General features: G+C 43.5%; 1 protein-coding gene across 6 annotated transcripts in view; it reads right to left on the minus strand.

The window, feature by feature from the left end:
• The window catches only part of LOC130361197 (uncharacterized), a 113,779-nt gene extending 98,660 nt beyond the window's left edge, over window positions 1-15,119 (minus strand). For all 6 annotated transcript variants that reach the window (XM_056563907.1, XM_056563904.1, XM_056563906.1 and 3 more), the window contains exons 1-4: window positions 14,246-15,119; window positions 12,121-12,216; window positions 8,455-8,541; window positions 4,829-4,888 (exon numbers count right to left, since the gene is read on the minus strand). In XM_056563907.1, coding sequence (XP_056419882.1) covers window positions 4,829-4,888; window positions 8,455-8,541; window positions 12,121-12,216; window positions 14,246-15,113 — 1,111 coding nt within the window. In that variant the 5' untranslated portion in view covers window positions 15,114-15,119. The remainder of the gene's footprint in view (window positions 1-4,828; window positions 4,889-8,454; window positions 8,542-12,120; window positions 12,217-14,245) is intronic.
• Window positions 15,120-15,880: the final 761 nt, after the last annotated feature.

A 15,880-nucleotide genomic window follows, 5' to 3' on the forward strand; every position in this document is an offset into this window, starting at 1 on the left:
TGTAAATTACTTCAATTAAAAAATCTTAATCCTTTCAGTACTTATGAGCTTCTGAAGTTAAGGTTGTTCTTTTCTGTCTAAGTCCTCTCTGATGACACCTGTCTCGGGAACCGCCCAGTTTAGAAGAGGTTTGCTATGGGGATTTGCTTCTAAACTGGGCGGTTCCCGAGACATGTGTCATCAGAGAGCACTTAGACAGAAAAGAACAACCTTAACTTCAGAAGCTCATAAGTACTGAAAGGATTAAGATTTTTTTAATAGAAGTGATTTACAAATCTGTTTAACTTTCTGGAGCCAGTTGATATATAAAAAAAAAAAAAAAAAAAAAAAGTTTTTCCTAGATAACCCCTTTAACCCCTTAAGGACTCAGCCCATTTTGGCCTTAAGGACTCAGACAATGAAATTTTTACGTTTTCATTTTTTCCTCCTCGCCTTCTAAAAATCATAACTCTTTTATATTTTCATCCACAGACTAGTATGAGGGCTTGTTTTTTGCGCAAACAGTTTTCCTTTGTAATGACATAACTCATTATATCATAAAATGTATGGCGCAACCAAAAAACACAATTTTTGTGGGGAAATGAAAACGAAAATCGCAAATTTGCTAATTTTGGAAGGTTTCGTTTTCACGCCGTACAATTTATGGTAAAAATGACGTGTGTTCTTTATTCTGAGGGTCAATACGATTAAAATGATACCCATTATTATATACTTTTATATTATTGTTGCGCTTAAAAAAAATCACAAACTTTTTAACCAAATTAGTACGTTTATAATCACTTTATTTTGATGTTGATGACCTCTAACTTTTTTATTTTTCCGTATAAGCGGCGGTATGGGGGCTAATTTTTTGCGCCGTGATCTGTACTTTTTTTTTGATACCACATTTGCATATAAAAAACTTTTAATACATTTTTTATAATTTTTTTTTTAATAAAATGTATTAAAAAAGTAGGAATTTTGGACTTTTTTTTTTTTTTTCGTTCACGCCGTTCACCGTACGGGATCATTAACATTTTACGCTTTTTGGGGGTAAAATAGGAAAAAACGGACGTTTTACTTTTTTATTGGGGGAGGGGATTTTTCCTTTTTTTTTTACTTTAACTTTTACATTTTTTTTTACACTTGAATAGTCCCCATAGGGGACTATTCATAGCAATACCATGATTGCTAATACTGATCTGTTCTATGTATAGGACATAGAACAGATCAGTGTTTTCGGTGATCTTCTGCTCTGGTCTGCTCGATCACAGACCAGAGCAGGAGACGCCGGGAGCCGGACGGAGGAAGGTGAGGGGACCTCCGTGCGGCATTATGAATGATCGGATCCCCGCAGCAGCGCTGCGGGCGATCCGATCATTCATTCAAATCGCGCGCTGCCGCAGATGCCGGGATCTGTATTGATCCCGGCACCTGAGGGGTTAATGGCGGACGCCCGCGAGATCGCGGGCGTCGGCCATTGCCGGCGAGTCCCTGGCTGCGATCAGCAGCCGGGATCAGACGCGCATGACACGGGCATCGCTCCGATGCCCGCGGTTATGCACAGGACGTAAATGTACGTCCTGGTGCGTTAAGTACCACCTCACCAGGACGTACATTTACGTCCTGCGTCCTTAAGGGGTTAAAGGTGCTCTTGGCCTCTGCAACTACAGCTGCTTAAAGGGGTGCTCCAGTGGAAAACATTATTATTATTATTATTATTTTTTTTTAAATCAACTGGTGCCAGAAAGTTAAACAGATTAGTTAATGACTTAAATTAAAAAATCTTCATCCTTCCAGTACTTTTTAGCAGCTGTATGCTACAGAGGACATTCTATTCTTTTTGAATTTCTTTTTTTGTCTTGTCCACAGTGCTCTCTGCCGACACCTCTGTCCATGTCAGGAACTGTCCAGAACATGGAAACATAGAACCCAATGGATATTTCCATATAAGATTAACCCAATAAATAAAACACTCAGTCAAGAAATGTGGATAAACAAGGCCGCGATGTTTATTAAATAGTAAAATAAATATTTAATATTTATTTACTCATATATGAATTTAAAATATAAATAACAAATGTTAAGAAGAATAAAATAATAAAATAGGAAACTAAATAAAAATATACTGAATTAAAACTAAAAAACATGTCCACTCAAGAATCGAGCGGCTAACCCAAGATAAACATCGCGACTAGAAATTAAATAAAATAAAAGGGAGGGAAGGGAGGCCACACTGCAGTGCATTACACCACCGCTACAGACCAGTATACTTGCAGCGCAAGACGCGGTGAAGAAATAGAACAGTGCTGGAAGATACCTCGAGAGGAGAGTAGCCAATCAGGTAAGTGAAGATAAACTGTCTTTGCTTGTGCAACAACTGATTTACAAGTATACACAAAGCCAATTAATAAAAAATCGCGGTCCACCCAAACACTATACCCAGTATGGGTTCATGTTTCCATGGTCCCCCAATTTTTATTCATTGGGGTTCATACAGGAGAAAATCCTCATAGCAAACCTATGGACAGTTCCTTACACGGACAGAGGTGTCAGCAGAGAGCACTGTGGACAAGACAAAAAAAAATTCAAAAAAAGTAAAGAATTTCCTCTGTAGCATACAGCTGCTAATAAGTACTGGAAGGATAAAGATGTTTCAATAGAAGTAATTTACAAATCTGTTTAACTTTCTGGCACCAGTTCATACAAAAAAAAATACATAAAGTTTTCCACCGGAGTACCCCTTTAACATTAACCCCTTAAGGACACATGACGTACTGGAACGTCATGTGTCCACTCCCGATCTATAACGCGGGGCCACGGCGTGGCCCCGCGTCATAGCGGTTCGGGCCCGGCCTCTAACAACGGCCGGGACCCGTGGCTAATAGCGCGCGGCATTGATCGCTGTGCCGCGCGCTATTAACCCTTTAGACGCGGCGTTCAAAGTTGAACGCCGCGTCTAAAGTGAAATCGAAAGCATGCCGGCTAGCTCAGTGGGCTGTTCGGGATAGCCGCGGTGAAATCGCGGCATCCCGAACAGCTGACAGGACAGCGGGAGGGCCCCTACCTGCCTCCTCGCTGTCCGATCGCCGAATGACTGCTCAGTGCCTGAGATCCAGGCATGAGCAGTCATGCGGCAGAATCATCGATCACTGGTTTCTTATGAGAAACCAGTGATCAATGTAAAAGATCAGTGTGTGCAGTGTTATAGGTCCCTATGGGACCTATAACACTGCAAAAAAAAAGTGAATAAACATCATTTAACCCCTTCCCTATTAAAAGTTTGAATCACCCCCCTTTTCCCATAAAAGAAAAAACACAGTGTAAATAAAAATAAAAATAAACATAAATGGTATCGCCGCGTGCGGAAATGTCCGAATTATAAAAATATATCGTTAATTAAACCGCACGGTCAATGGCGTGCGCGCCAAAAAATTCCAAAGTCCAAAATAGTGCATTTTTGGTCACTTTTTATATCATGAAAAAATGAATAAGTCCTATCAATGCAAAAATGGTACCGTTAAAAACTTCAGATCACGGCGCAAAAAATGAGCCCTCATACCGCCCCATACACGGAAAAATAAAAAAGTTATAGGGGTCAGAAGATGACAATTTTAAACGTATTAATTTTCCTGCATGTAGTTATGATTTTTTCCAGAAGTCCGACAAAATCAAACCTATATAAGTAGGGTATCATTTTAATCGTATGGACCTACAGAATACATATCAGGTGTCATTTTTACCGAAAAATGTACTACGTAGAAACGGAAGCCCCCAAAAGTTACAAAACAGCGTTTTTTTTTAAATTTTGTCGCACAATGATTTTTTTTCCCGCTTCACCATAGATTTTTGGGCAAAATGACTGACGTCATTACAAAGTAGAATTGGTGGCGCAAAAAATAAGCCATCATATGGATTTTTAGGTGTAAATTTGAAAGAGTTATGATTTTTTAAAGGCAAGGAGCAAAAAACGAAAATGCAAAAACGGAAAAACCTCCGGTCCTTAAGGGGTTAAAAAGAATCTGACACCTTGTTAATAAGCACTAAACCCAATATAGTACGTAGGGTTATAGACTATAACTTATAGTACGGTTGAACAGCTTTACAATGAGTGGTCACTTACTCAAATCCGTTCAGTATATGCAAAGTTCTGGCACTGTAAAACTCCTGCTGCATTGTGATCCAGCAAGCATTGGAGGCAGGGAGCCGGCTCGCCCAGCTCCCCTGCCTCCTTCATATTCCTCCACCAGCCTCGCCTCTTTATTATTATCATAATAAATGCCGTGTATAACGGCTCTTCTCTCTGTGCACTCAGCCCGACATTCATTAGCATATTAATGAAGAGGGCCGGGCCAACGGGGGGAAAATGGTGCACAATGCAGCAGGAAGATTACAGTGCCAGAACTCTGCATATACCGTTTACAGCGGGTAAACAAGGTGTTAACGGCAAACTCCAGCCAAAACTAACTTTTCCCTTATCCCCAGGATAGGGGATAAGTAGCTGATTATACCACTTTGGCATCCCCATAAAAAAATTTTGGAGCGATTGTTGTCTACCGCACGTGCTCCTCACTGAGAGCTGCGGTTCCAGTCCAAATGGGATGCCCTGCGATCAGCTACTTATCCCCTATACTGTGGATAGGGAATAAGTACGTTTTGGATGGAGTTCTCCTTTAAGTACTGTATAACTACTATGCTGTCACAACACATACTGCAGCCAGCACTGAGAGATGCAGCAACAGACATGGAGGTTCACATGCTGAGACAACCATGCCCAAAGTTACCCCTGTGGTTTTCCACCAAAACAGACAACAGTGCGGGACTCAGATATACACAGATTACACATTACCTTGTTCAAGATGATTCGAAGACACATCATCTGTCGGGTCATTGTTCTCTTCATACGGGCCTAGGACAAAAAGCAAAAACATTATACAACTACACACAATATTTGCTTTTTAGAATGGGTGACATTGAGTCAAACCTGTAGTTTTAGGACAGATGCTGAAGTTATCAGACGGTTCATACCTCTGTACTCCAGTGTATTATACTTATCAGAGAAAAACTAGACATACAAGACAGCAGACCTGGGGCCATCTTTAGGCCCTTGCCTAGCTGCCATAAAAACCTACTGCCACTCTACAACTGCGTTGCAGGAAACTGATAGGTTAACAAAGGGAGAGCTTCCTTCTTCGGACTAACCGCTTAGATGTTGCGGTTACTCTCAGGTCAGAGAATCTTCCACAAAGATTAATGGTGGAAAATGCTGACATCTTAATATTTTACTGTTAATTATGTGTAGGTACATGAAAAGACACTTTTTGGTGCCTGGTACGAGCAAAGATCGATTTAGCATCTCAAAGGAATTTGTCCCTTTTGATCCTAATGACCGTCGAGACATAAGGTCTGGAGAACTCTGTATACGTGTGAATGGTTGCTCAATGGGGGTAATTAAAGTTGTATTTATGTCATGTAAAACGTATCCCCTATTTACTTATCCCTTTCCGACAGCTGGGACCCCCGCAATCTCCAGTACGGGTCAGTGTCTTACCTCGGAGAGCTCCAGCCTCTACTTTCCGAGACTAATGGGTTTCGGGAGTGACAGCCCGCTCTGCCCAACACCGGCCGCAGCAATGTCCTGCCTCAGGCAAGGAATGGCGGAGCAGACTATCACTGCTGAGACCAGTTCATCTCGGAGGGCTTAGAGGTAAGAGATGGCCCTATTTTGGAGATTGTGGGGGGGGCCCAGCGGTCGGACCCTCCGTGATAACACACTTATCAGCTATCCTGTGGATAGTTTTTACATAACTGGACAATGACTAAAGAACAGCTGTGCTACTCATAAATGAAACACATTTTTAGTCACGCAGGCTCTGCATGGAGTTTTTCCAATAGGTGCGCATACTAATAAAAGGGCTAGATATAACTTCACAGAAACATCAAAATAACATAGCAAAAATCCAGGTGTGGAGACTTAAAATATCTCTAAAAATGGGGAGAAAAAAAAAAAACTTAGTTTAGGGAGTCTCTGCTTTGACCTGAGTTCAGTTGTTTTGCCATAGAACGACATTATACATAACTCTGCACAGCTATCACAGCCAAGCGGCGCTAAGCTTATCCGAGTATTCATGACCCTTTGTCCCCGAGATCAGTAGAGTCTCAGCATTTAAAATTACGATACGTGATAGTGATATGTTAGGAGTTAAAAGGGTTATTTGCCTGTCCAGAGGGGATATCAATAATATACCTAGGGCTGGGCGGTATGACCAAATATGTGTATCACGGTATTTTTGGAACTTATGGCGGTTCCACGGTATATAACGGCGCTGACACTCTATACTGTACGCTGTATCCCTATGCCCGGGCTGCAAAGGGGACGGGAACGTTGGAGAACCGTCAGCCTATCACCGGCCAGCTTCTTACATGACAGTGGGCTCAGCCTATCACCGGCCAAGGCGGAACATCGCTGCGGCCGGTGATAGGCTGACTGCTCTCCGGCGTTCCCGTCCCCAGCAAGCAGGTCCGGACCGATGGGGGGGGAAGGTGAGTTAAAGTTTATTTTGTTTATCTTTTGCAGCCCAGGCATAGGGATACAGCGTACAGTATAGAGCAGTGGTCTTCAACCTGCGGACCTCCAGATGTTGCAAAACTACAACTCCCAGCATGCCCGGACAGCCAACGGCTGTCCGGGCATGCTGGGAGTTGTAGTTTTGCAACATCTGGAGGTCTGCAGGTTGAAGACCACTGGTATAGAGTACAGTGCCGGCGGCCCGCAACAAACAGGAGGACGAGGAGGGCAGCGCTTGCGGATGATATGTGAGTATTTACCCCCACGGGGACAGCGCAGCGCTGATAATTAATTTGGGGTTGGAGAAGCAGAACAGCGCTCGCGGGTCACATATGATTAGTTCCCCGGTGTGGGGACAGCACAGCACTGGGTGATCATTCATTCATTCCCAAGGGGAGGGGCCCAACCGGTATTGCGGTATGGGGAAAAATCCATATCGTGCAGCACAAAAATTTCGGTATGAACCGGCATACCGCCCAGCCCTAATTATACCAGCATTGATCCAGCTTCCAGCAACACCGTCAATCAGCTATTTACAGGGGTTGCAGCACTTAATGCAAGATACACAACCGCTTCAATGTCCTCACATCACAATCTGGTCTGTAGCGGTGGTGTAATGCACTGCAGTGTTGCCTCCTTTATTAGAATGGGTCAACAATTTCTACAAGCTAGATAACCCCTAAACTAGATGTAGCAAGTAGCCTTTAAAATTTGTATATTTGGTACTGACAATATATCTCTAGTGTTAAAGTGTACCTCTCATCAAAATTTTTTTTAAAATATTTTATAGTTTATTACATATAAAACGATTTACTAATTGGGTTTAATTTAAAAAAAATGTATTGTTCCATGTTTTTTATGTGTTTAAACTTTTCACTACTAGGGGTCTCCCTACCAGTCTTATTTTTGGTGATTTCGGACTCACCGCCGGCCTGGCAGCTGAGTCCGAAATCTGATACTGAGCGCTGCTCCCGCCTGTCAAGCAGACAGTTGGGAGCGAGCGCTGTGCGCGCATCCCTTCCAGGCGCGCTCCTGACTCAGCTGGTCAGCGGCGTCTCAGGCTCCTCCCGCTTGCTGGCCCCGAGTCAGTTGAGCGCAGTTCTTCTCCCTGCTCTGCACACCTCCTGTATGCGCGCTCCCGAGAGGAGCGCAGCATACAGGAAGAAGGGCGGAAGCGGCACGGCAGGGCTTCAGATGACGTCGCGCTTGCTGGGCCCCGCCCACTTCCTCCCTTCTCAGATGCTCCTCTCTGAGCTACCGAAGAGGAGCATAAAAAGGTAATTTTAAGTGTTTTTTTTATTTAAAAAAACGCTAGGATAGATAGATAGACTTAGTGACAGGGACAGATGGGGAGGGGGATTAGGGAAAGTTGAGTTGATAATAGGTGCTCTTTAAAGGGGTACCCTGGAAAAAAATAAATCTCAAATCAACTTGTGACAGAAAGTAATACAGATTTTGTATGCTCCAGATGAATTTGTGTCGTTCTTTCCAGTCTGATCAGTGTTCTCTGCGGCCACCTCTGTCCATGTCAGGAACTGTGCAACGAATGAGCAAATCCCCATAGCAAACCTCTCTGGACAGTTCCTGACACGGGCAGAGGTGGAAGCAGAGAGCACTGTGTCTGAATGGAAAGAATACATGACTTCTTTCAGGGTATACAGCAGCTGATAAGTACTGAAAGGCTTGAGTTTCTTAAACAGAAGTAATTTACAAAGCAGTATTAATTTCTGGCACCAGTTGATTAATTTTCTTTTTCCTCCATACTCCTATATCATTAGAGATATCTGGTCAGTACCAGTGGTTGCCAGTTTTACATATAGAACCTTGTGCAAATAATTGTAGGTGACTGTGATTCTGTCGTTACTGGGAAATGTCTTGGGACAAAAGCCAGACAAAGAATGACCAACCTTCTGTGCAATCCTCAAACTCTTCAAACTCTGGGACATCCTCAGATACTCCGGGTACAATTGCTATTTTAATCTCTTCTGTAGCCTCTGCAAGAAATGGAGACATAATATGTAAAAATGGATGTTCTGTAATCTCTAATAAACGGTAAGAGACAAGTGAACTGATCAGCGTCTGTAAATGTCAGATATTGATAAATGTTATAATCCTTGCAGTTCACTTCCCCCATCATGATAAACCACCCCCAGCCTTTATTTTTATTATTTGTTAGTTTTCTACCTTGATATCGCTCTGTATGTTCTGCTCAGTCTCAGTCAGATTAACAGACTGGGAAGGGGCGTTCACCAGCAGGCGTGACATCATCTGAAGCCATACAGGAGAGAACTTCCTCCCTCACTCTGCTACACACAGCCCAGAGCTGTTCAGTGTGTCAGATGAGCTATGATTGGCTGAGGCAACACATCCTCCATTAGCTCTCTGAACTTTACTGTACACTCTATACCAGTGGTCTTCAACCTGCGGACCTCCAGATGTTGCAAAACTACAACTCCCAGCATGCCCGGACAGCCAACGCCTATCCGGGCATGCTGGGAGTTGTAGTTTTGCAACTTCTGGAGGTCCGCAGGTTGGAGACCACTGTTCTATACACTGTTCTGAGCTCCCACCTGCATTTCCTGACTTTTGTCTCTGCCAGGTTGCTGCAGGAGATAACCTGCAGGCAGGACCAGAAGGAGGACCCCTCGTGGCCAAATTTTTAGGGGGGTTAATTTAACACAAAGTTACAAAATGTTATTAAGATGTATATTAGAAAGGTAATTCAAATAGACTAATCTATAACATATTAATTGTTATTACTCCTGCCGCGGCTCCCCCATGCAGGAGGCGTGTCGGCTTCAGCATGACGATGCGGCCGACACGCCCTCCCCCCAATGTATCTCTATGGGAGAGGCGGAGATGCAGCATTTGGGCATCCCCATCACTCCCATAGAGCTGTATGGAGGGGGTGTGTCGTCAACCTCAGTAAGGTCGACGACACGTGCATTAGCCGTGCAGAGCCATGACAATGCCGGGTCGCCATACGGGAGATTGCAGGGTGTCCCAGCAGTCGGACCCCCCCGCGATCAGACACTTATCCACTATCCTGCGGATAGGGGATAAAAGTCTAAGACTGCAGTACTCCTTTAAAGCTATGTTAACACGGTAGAATTTCCTCAATTAATTTCCTCTACTTCTCCATGCAAAAACCATGGCACAGAAGTAGGGCTGCAACTAATCCGAATATTGTTTTGCATAATTGAATAAATCGCATAAAAAAATAACTACAGTGGAGAAGATAATTTGAGAGTTAGATTAGGGAGGGATGAGGGGATCGGACTGAAGGGCTTCTGTGTGTTGAATCTTCTTCAAAATTACTTGTGCGCCATGGTTTTTGCATGGAGAAGTAGAGGGGAAATTTTGCCAAGTAAACAAAGCCCAAGGGGGTTATCCAGGATTAGAAAAAACAGAACTGATTTCTTAAAATCAGCCCCATCCCTTTCCTCAGGTTGTGTGGTGTATTGCAGCTCGGTTACATTGAAGTGTTCTCCTGAACGACGCTCCAGCTCCCTGCATGGAACGGGCATTTTCGACCACCGCAGGAAGCGGGAGATGACAAGCCCCCTCCATACAGTTCTATGGCAGAGCCGGAGCGCTGCTTTCAGCAATCTCTGGCTCTGCCATAGAACTGTATGGAGGGGGCGGGTCAGCCGCAGCTTTGTGCTGTGGTCGAAAACGCTTGGTACATGCAGCTGGGGCAACGTTCGGGAGATCGCGGGGGCCCCATCGGTCGGACCCCCGCAATCTAACATTTATCCCCTTTCCTTGGGATAGGGGATAAGTTGTACATCCCGGAGTTATCCTTTAAAGAAAACCAATCAACTGGGCCAACAATTTTTTTTTTATTGTTACATTTTATGTAAAAATAAATTTTCAAAATAGGATTTGTTATTTTTATCTCTTAGTAATGCTGCTATAAGCATTACATATTATTGTCTTGCGCCAGCTGACAAGCCGCTAGCAGGCACCCAGATAAGTGATCTGATTGGATAACCATACCAATCAGATCACTGGCACCTCCGCACTCTTCTGATGCTGTATGGAATGACTGCGCGGCTCAGTGCACACGTGACCTCACACACGTCACTGGAAGAAGAACAGAAGAGTAAAAAAAATAATAATCTTGGCCCACGCCAGAGCTGGTCCGGTAAGTAAACATATGTAGTGTTAGAGATACAGACTGCAACAAAAGTCTGTATCTCTACAATAAAACTTAGGGACACAAAACATTATATAACAACTGTATTTAACTTTAGGGGACATGTCCTCTTTAACCCCTTAACGACGCAGGACGTATATTTACGACCTGCACCGGCTCCCTGCGCCATATCGGGTTGGTCCCAGCAGCCACCAACGGCCAGGACCCGCGGCTAATAACGGACATCACCGATCGCGGTGATGCCCAGTATTAACCCTTCATACACAGCGATCAAAGTTGATCGCCATGTCTAAAATTAAAGTGAAACCTTCCCAGCTGCTCAGTCGGGCTGATCGGGACCACCGAGGTAAAGCAGCGCTGTCCCGATCAGCTGTACAGACACGAAAGGGGACCCTACCTGCCTCCTTGTTGTCCGATCGCCGAATGACTGCTCCGTGCCTGAGATCCAGGCAGGAGCAGTCGAGCGGCAATAACACTGATCAATGCTATGCGATTGTATAGCAGTGTTCAGTGTAGGAAACCAGTGTGTGCAATGGTATAGTCCCCTATGGGGGCTAAAACATTGTAAAAAAAAAAAAAAAAAAGTGAAAATAAAGTGTTAATAAATGTTATTTAACCCCTTTCCAAATAGAAGTCTGAATCACCCCCCTTTTCCCCATAAAAAAAATGTAAATAAAAATATAAAACATGTGGTATCGCCACGTGCGTAAATGTCTGAACTATAAAAATATATGGTTAATTAAACTACATGTTCAATGGTGTACACGTAAAAAATTCCAAAGTACAAAATAGTGTACTTTTAGTGTAATTTTTGGTGCCTTTTTATACCATAAAGAAATGAATAAAAAGTGATCAAAAAGTCCAATCAAAACAAAAACGGTACCGATAAAAACTTCAGATCATGGCGCAAAAAATGAGCCCCATATGCGGAATAATAAAAAAGTTATAGGGGTCAGAAGATGACATTTTTAAACGTATTAATTTTCCTGCATGTAGTTATGATTTTTTCCAGAAGTACGACAAAATCAAACCTATATAAAAGTATGGTATCATTTTAATCGTATGGACCTAGATAATAAAGAGAAGGGGTAGTTTTTACCAAAAAATGTACTGCGTAGAAACGGAAGCCCCCGAAATCTACAAAATGGCGTTTTATTTTTGGGAAAAATGACTTATGTCATTACAAAGTAGAATTTGTGGCGCAAAAAATAAGCCATCATTTGGATTTTTAGGTGGAAAATTTAAAGGGTTATGAGTTTTAAAAAGGAGGAAAAAACGAAAATGCAAAAACTGAAAAATGCTTAGTCCTTAGGGGGTTAACTACTTTCCATTAAACTAGTTCTAAAGTATGATTTTGATATATTCTGTACTTTATAAATTGCTGTATATAAAATATATATATATAAATAATTACCAAATTCATCTTGCGGAACTTGATCCTTTAAAGCTACGTGACTCAAGTCTTCCACAGCCGGGCCATTATGTGCTTTATGATGCAAGTTCACGGCTTCTGAAAATAAATTAGATGTAAGAAATGTGACGACACCCAAAAAATAAAGCGAAGCAGATAATTTAACAGGTAATATTGTGAATATGAAGAAATTCAATATAAATGGATAATAAACCGAAAGTCATTTGGTTACCTAGAGGTAGTACTGGGCGGTATGGCCTAAAATGAATATCACGGTATTTTTTTTTATTATCGCGGTACCACGGTATTACCGCCTGTATCCCCCCCGCGAGCGGGGTCCCTAGGCCCATTAGCGGTGTCAAATGTGCCCCCCGCGAGCGCAACCATCACCGCTAGCGGGGTCCCTGTGCCCACTAGCGGTGTCACAAGAATGCCGAGCGCGGCTCTGTTCCCTGTCCCTGTCAGCTCTCAGGGTATGGGAACAAATTTAAAAGCCTCGCGCGCAGCTAACGTAGTACTACGTTAGCCGCACGCAAGGCTTTTAAATCTGTTCCCGTACCCTGAGAGCTGACAGGGACGGGGAACAGAGCCATGCTTGGCATTCTTGTGACACCACTAGAGGGCACAGGGACCCGCTAGCGGTGATGGTAGCGATTGCATTCGTGGGAGGCATTCTTGTGACACCACTAGTGGGCACATGGATCCCGCTAGCAGTGGGGATTGATCGTGCTCGCGGGGACACTGGCTGACAGCCGCAGCGGGGGGCCACAGAAGCACACCGGGACAAGTGAGGGCGCCGCGCTGGGCTCTACAATTCATCCGGAGGGTGGGGGAGGGGCCCGACCAGTATAGCGGTATGGGCAAAAATCCATACCGTGGGAGGAAAAAAAAAAACGGTATCCGGTTCATACCGGTATACCGCCCAGCACTACCTAGAGGATGCGTATGCAAAAGAAGTTGCTGGAATTACATACATTATAGATATATACATACATACATACATAATGGATGTAGGCAGCACACCAAAATTGTGAAATCAAAAGTTGTGGTTTTTATTCCATGATGTAAAGTACAACGTTTCGGCAATCTCTCACCGCCATTTTCACTTGAAAATGGCGGTGAGAGATTGCCGAAACGTTGTACTTTATATCATGGAATAAAAACCACAACTTTTGACTTCACAATTTTGGTGTGCTGCCTACATCCATTATGTATTAAGAAGAACCGGGGCGCCTAAGCTCTATAGTGCTTGCACCCACCCTTCCTTTGTCTGGATGTGCTGCTTTTTATGGACATTTACATATTATATTATATATATATATATATATATATATATATATATATATACACACACACACACACACACACACACATACACACTATGGGGGAGATCAAAACCTGTGTAGAGGAAGAGTGGTGCAGTAGCCCATAGCAACTAATCAGATCGCTTCTATAATTATTCAGGCATTTTTGAAAATAAAAGAAGCAATCTGATTGGTTGCTATGGGCAAATGCACCACTCCTCTTCTAAACAGGTCTTGACATACATTATATATATATATATACACACACACACACACACACATTACTGCTTTTGTATAGGTGCTACCACCAGCATTTCCCTAGGTTGAAAGAGGGTTTTCCATGAGCAACATTTTATTACCAAGGTAATACAACTGCTGGAGGTCTGACTGTGCGGCTCTCTGCTAACCATGTCCAGTTACGTTACTGTCAAAGAGAAGCAGAGCACAATACTCGCATACCTCCGTCAGTTCCAAAAAGCTGAATGGGGCACAGAAAGCATGCTCGATAGCTGCTCAATTCAAACAGGGGACACGGGACCAGTTTTTGTGATCATTGGGGACCCCAACAATCATTGCATACATTTGCCACCTATCCTGTGCATAGGTGATAAATGTTTCTGGTGGTAAAACCTTTTCAAACTAGAGTTTTCCAACGAGTGGACCTCCAGCAGTTGCAAAACTACAACTCCCAGCATGCCCGAACAGCCGTTGGCTATCCGGGCATGCTGGGTGTTGTTTTTTTTAACAGCTTGAAACACACTCAAAGCTTTTAACGATAAACTTTGCCAAGCTATCATTTTTGTCTTAACCAACCTACATCTCACCTTTAACCCCATCTGTGTCACTTTCTTGCTCTTCATTAAGACGGGAACAGGCTTGATCTTCTATCACATCTTCCTGTAGGGGGCAGTCTTCATCATACTGGCCTTCTAGGGCACTCTCTTCAGGCTCATACGCTCTTACATCTGTGGTACATAACTCTTCACACACTTGAGGTTGATCTGTTTCCACAGCCTGGTTTTCATCTATAGGAGTTAAGTTTATGGACCCGTCTGGCACTTCTAAGCCCTCGCTCTTCACTCCTTGCAGGAACTGTCTCACGTCCTCACGTATATCCAGCCCATTACACTTAATGGTGACACGTGCCACCGGTATATAGCTCTCGTCTGGTTCTTGTATTTCATGAATGGTCAATTCCAGCATGTCTTCATTTACTTTCTCATAGAAGTAGTTTCTGCCTTCTGAGGTCCAGGTTTCTGCTTTCATGTCAAAATCCGCCAAGCAGCATGAAAATGCTTGAGGAGAAATTTTTACTAAGGGTTCAGGAAGTTGCCGAATTTGGTCTTGCCCAACAGAGTCCTCATTACCGTAGTCGGTAAACCTCACGGTCACCACATCAGACTCCATTTTGGTAACCATGGCCCTGTACCAGTTGTTATCCTCACTGAAGATGACATTGCAAGGACTGCCAACGCGAAGGGAAGCTATAAAATCATTGCTTCTGACAGACTTTTCTCCGGCCTCTTGGACTTGTGATGCTAGAGAGTCCATATCTGCCGTTGATAGTTGACACCAGAAACACTCGGGCCCATCTACGGCGCTGGCATAGACTTTTACGGTGGCACCCGGTTGGGGTAAATTCCAGTTGAAGGCATTGACAGATGGAGCTTCCACCTCCTTGACAACCTTCATTATTTTTTCCTCCTTGACAGGTTCTTCGGGTGCGTTCAGCAGGTCATTGAGGCACCCCAGCTCATCTTTAAGAATTACCTCCCACTTTTGACCGTCTTGTTTCTGAAACTCACAATCGAGGTGAGTGTCACTTGTACGTTCAGAAAACTTAGCCAACACCTCCTGCAGGCTGGGTGCAGATAAGGCATTCTTAGGTTTCTCCAATGAGCAAAAGATACTCATAACAGGAACAGAGCAACACTTTTGAGGGAGACTGTAGTTTTTACAGTCGGAGATGACCGAAGTGTTTCCATAATCGATGTACTGGACACATAAACCTTGCCTGCTCTTTCCAGTAACGACTCCCCGATAATATAGACCATCGTCAGGGAAATAAGCACAAATGACGTTACCCGGATGGATGTCTTGGTCGCGAAGCTCTTCAAGTGAACCCTTCTTGTTCAGAATTTCTGACATCTCATCTAGTTTGCTGTCTTCAGCAACCTGCACATAAAAGTCAAAAACTGAGTTTATATGCGAAACGTACACTGCTTTCTTCATCCCACAGAAGATTTTTCTCTGGGGAACATCACTTAAGGTAACCACCACAGGGGGTTTGGCAGGAGACGGGCGTTCAATTGCTAATATAGAGGATTGTCTTTGTGGGAAGGACTTGTTTCCACCTTGTTTGACATCTCGTCCACCAAAGTTTCCTTGACAAGAATCACTGGTTGGAAATCTTTGGATGGTTTCAGTCTTTCTTTGGAAACTAGACTCTTGATAGCGAG

This window comes from Hyla sarda, chromosome 3 (assembly GCF_029499605.1).
Source record: "Hyla sarda isolate aHylSar1 chromosome 3, aHylSar1.hap1, whole genome shotgun sequence".
Lineage (NCBI taxonomy): Eukaryota > Metazoa > Chordata > Amphibia > Anura > Hylidae > Hyla > Hyla sarda.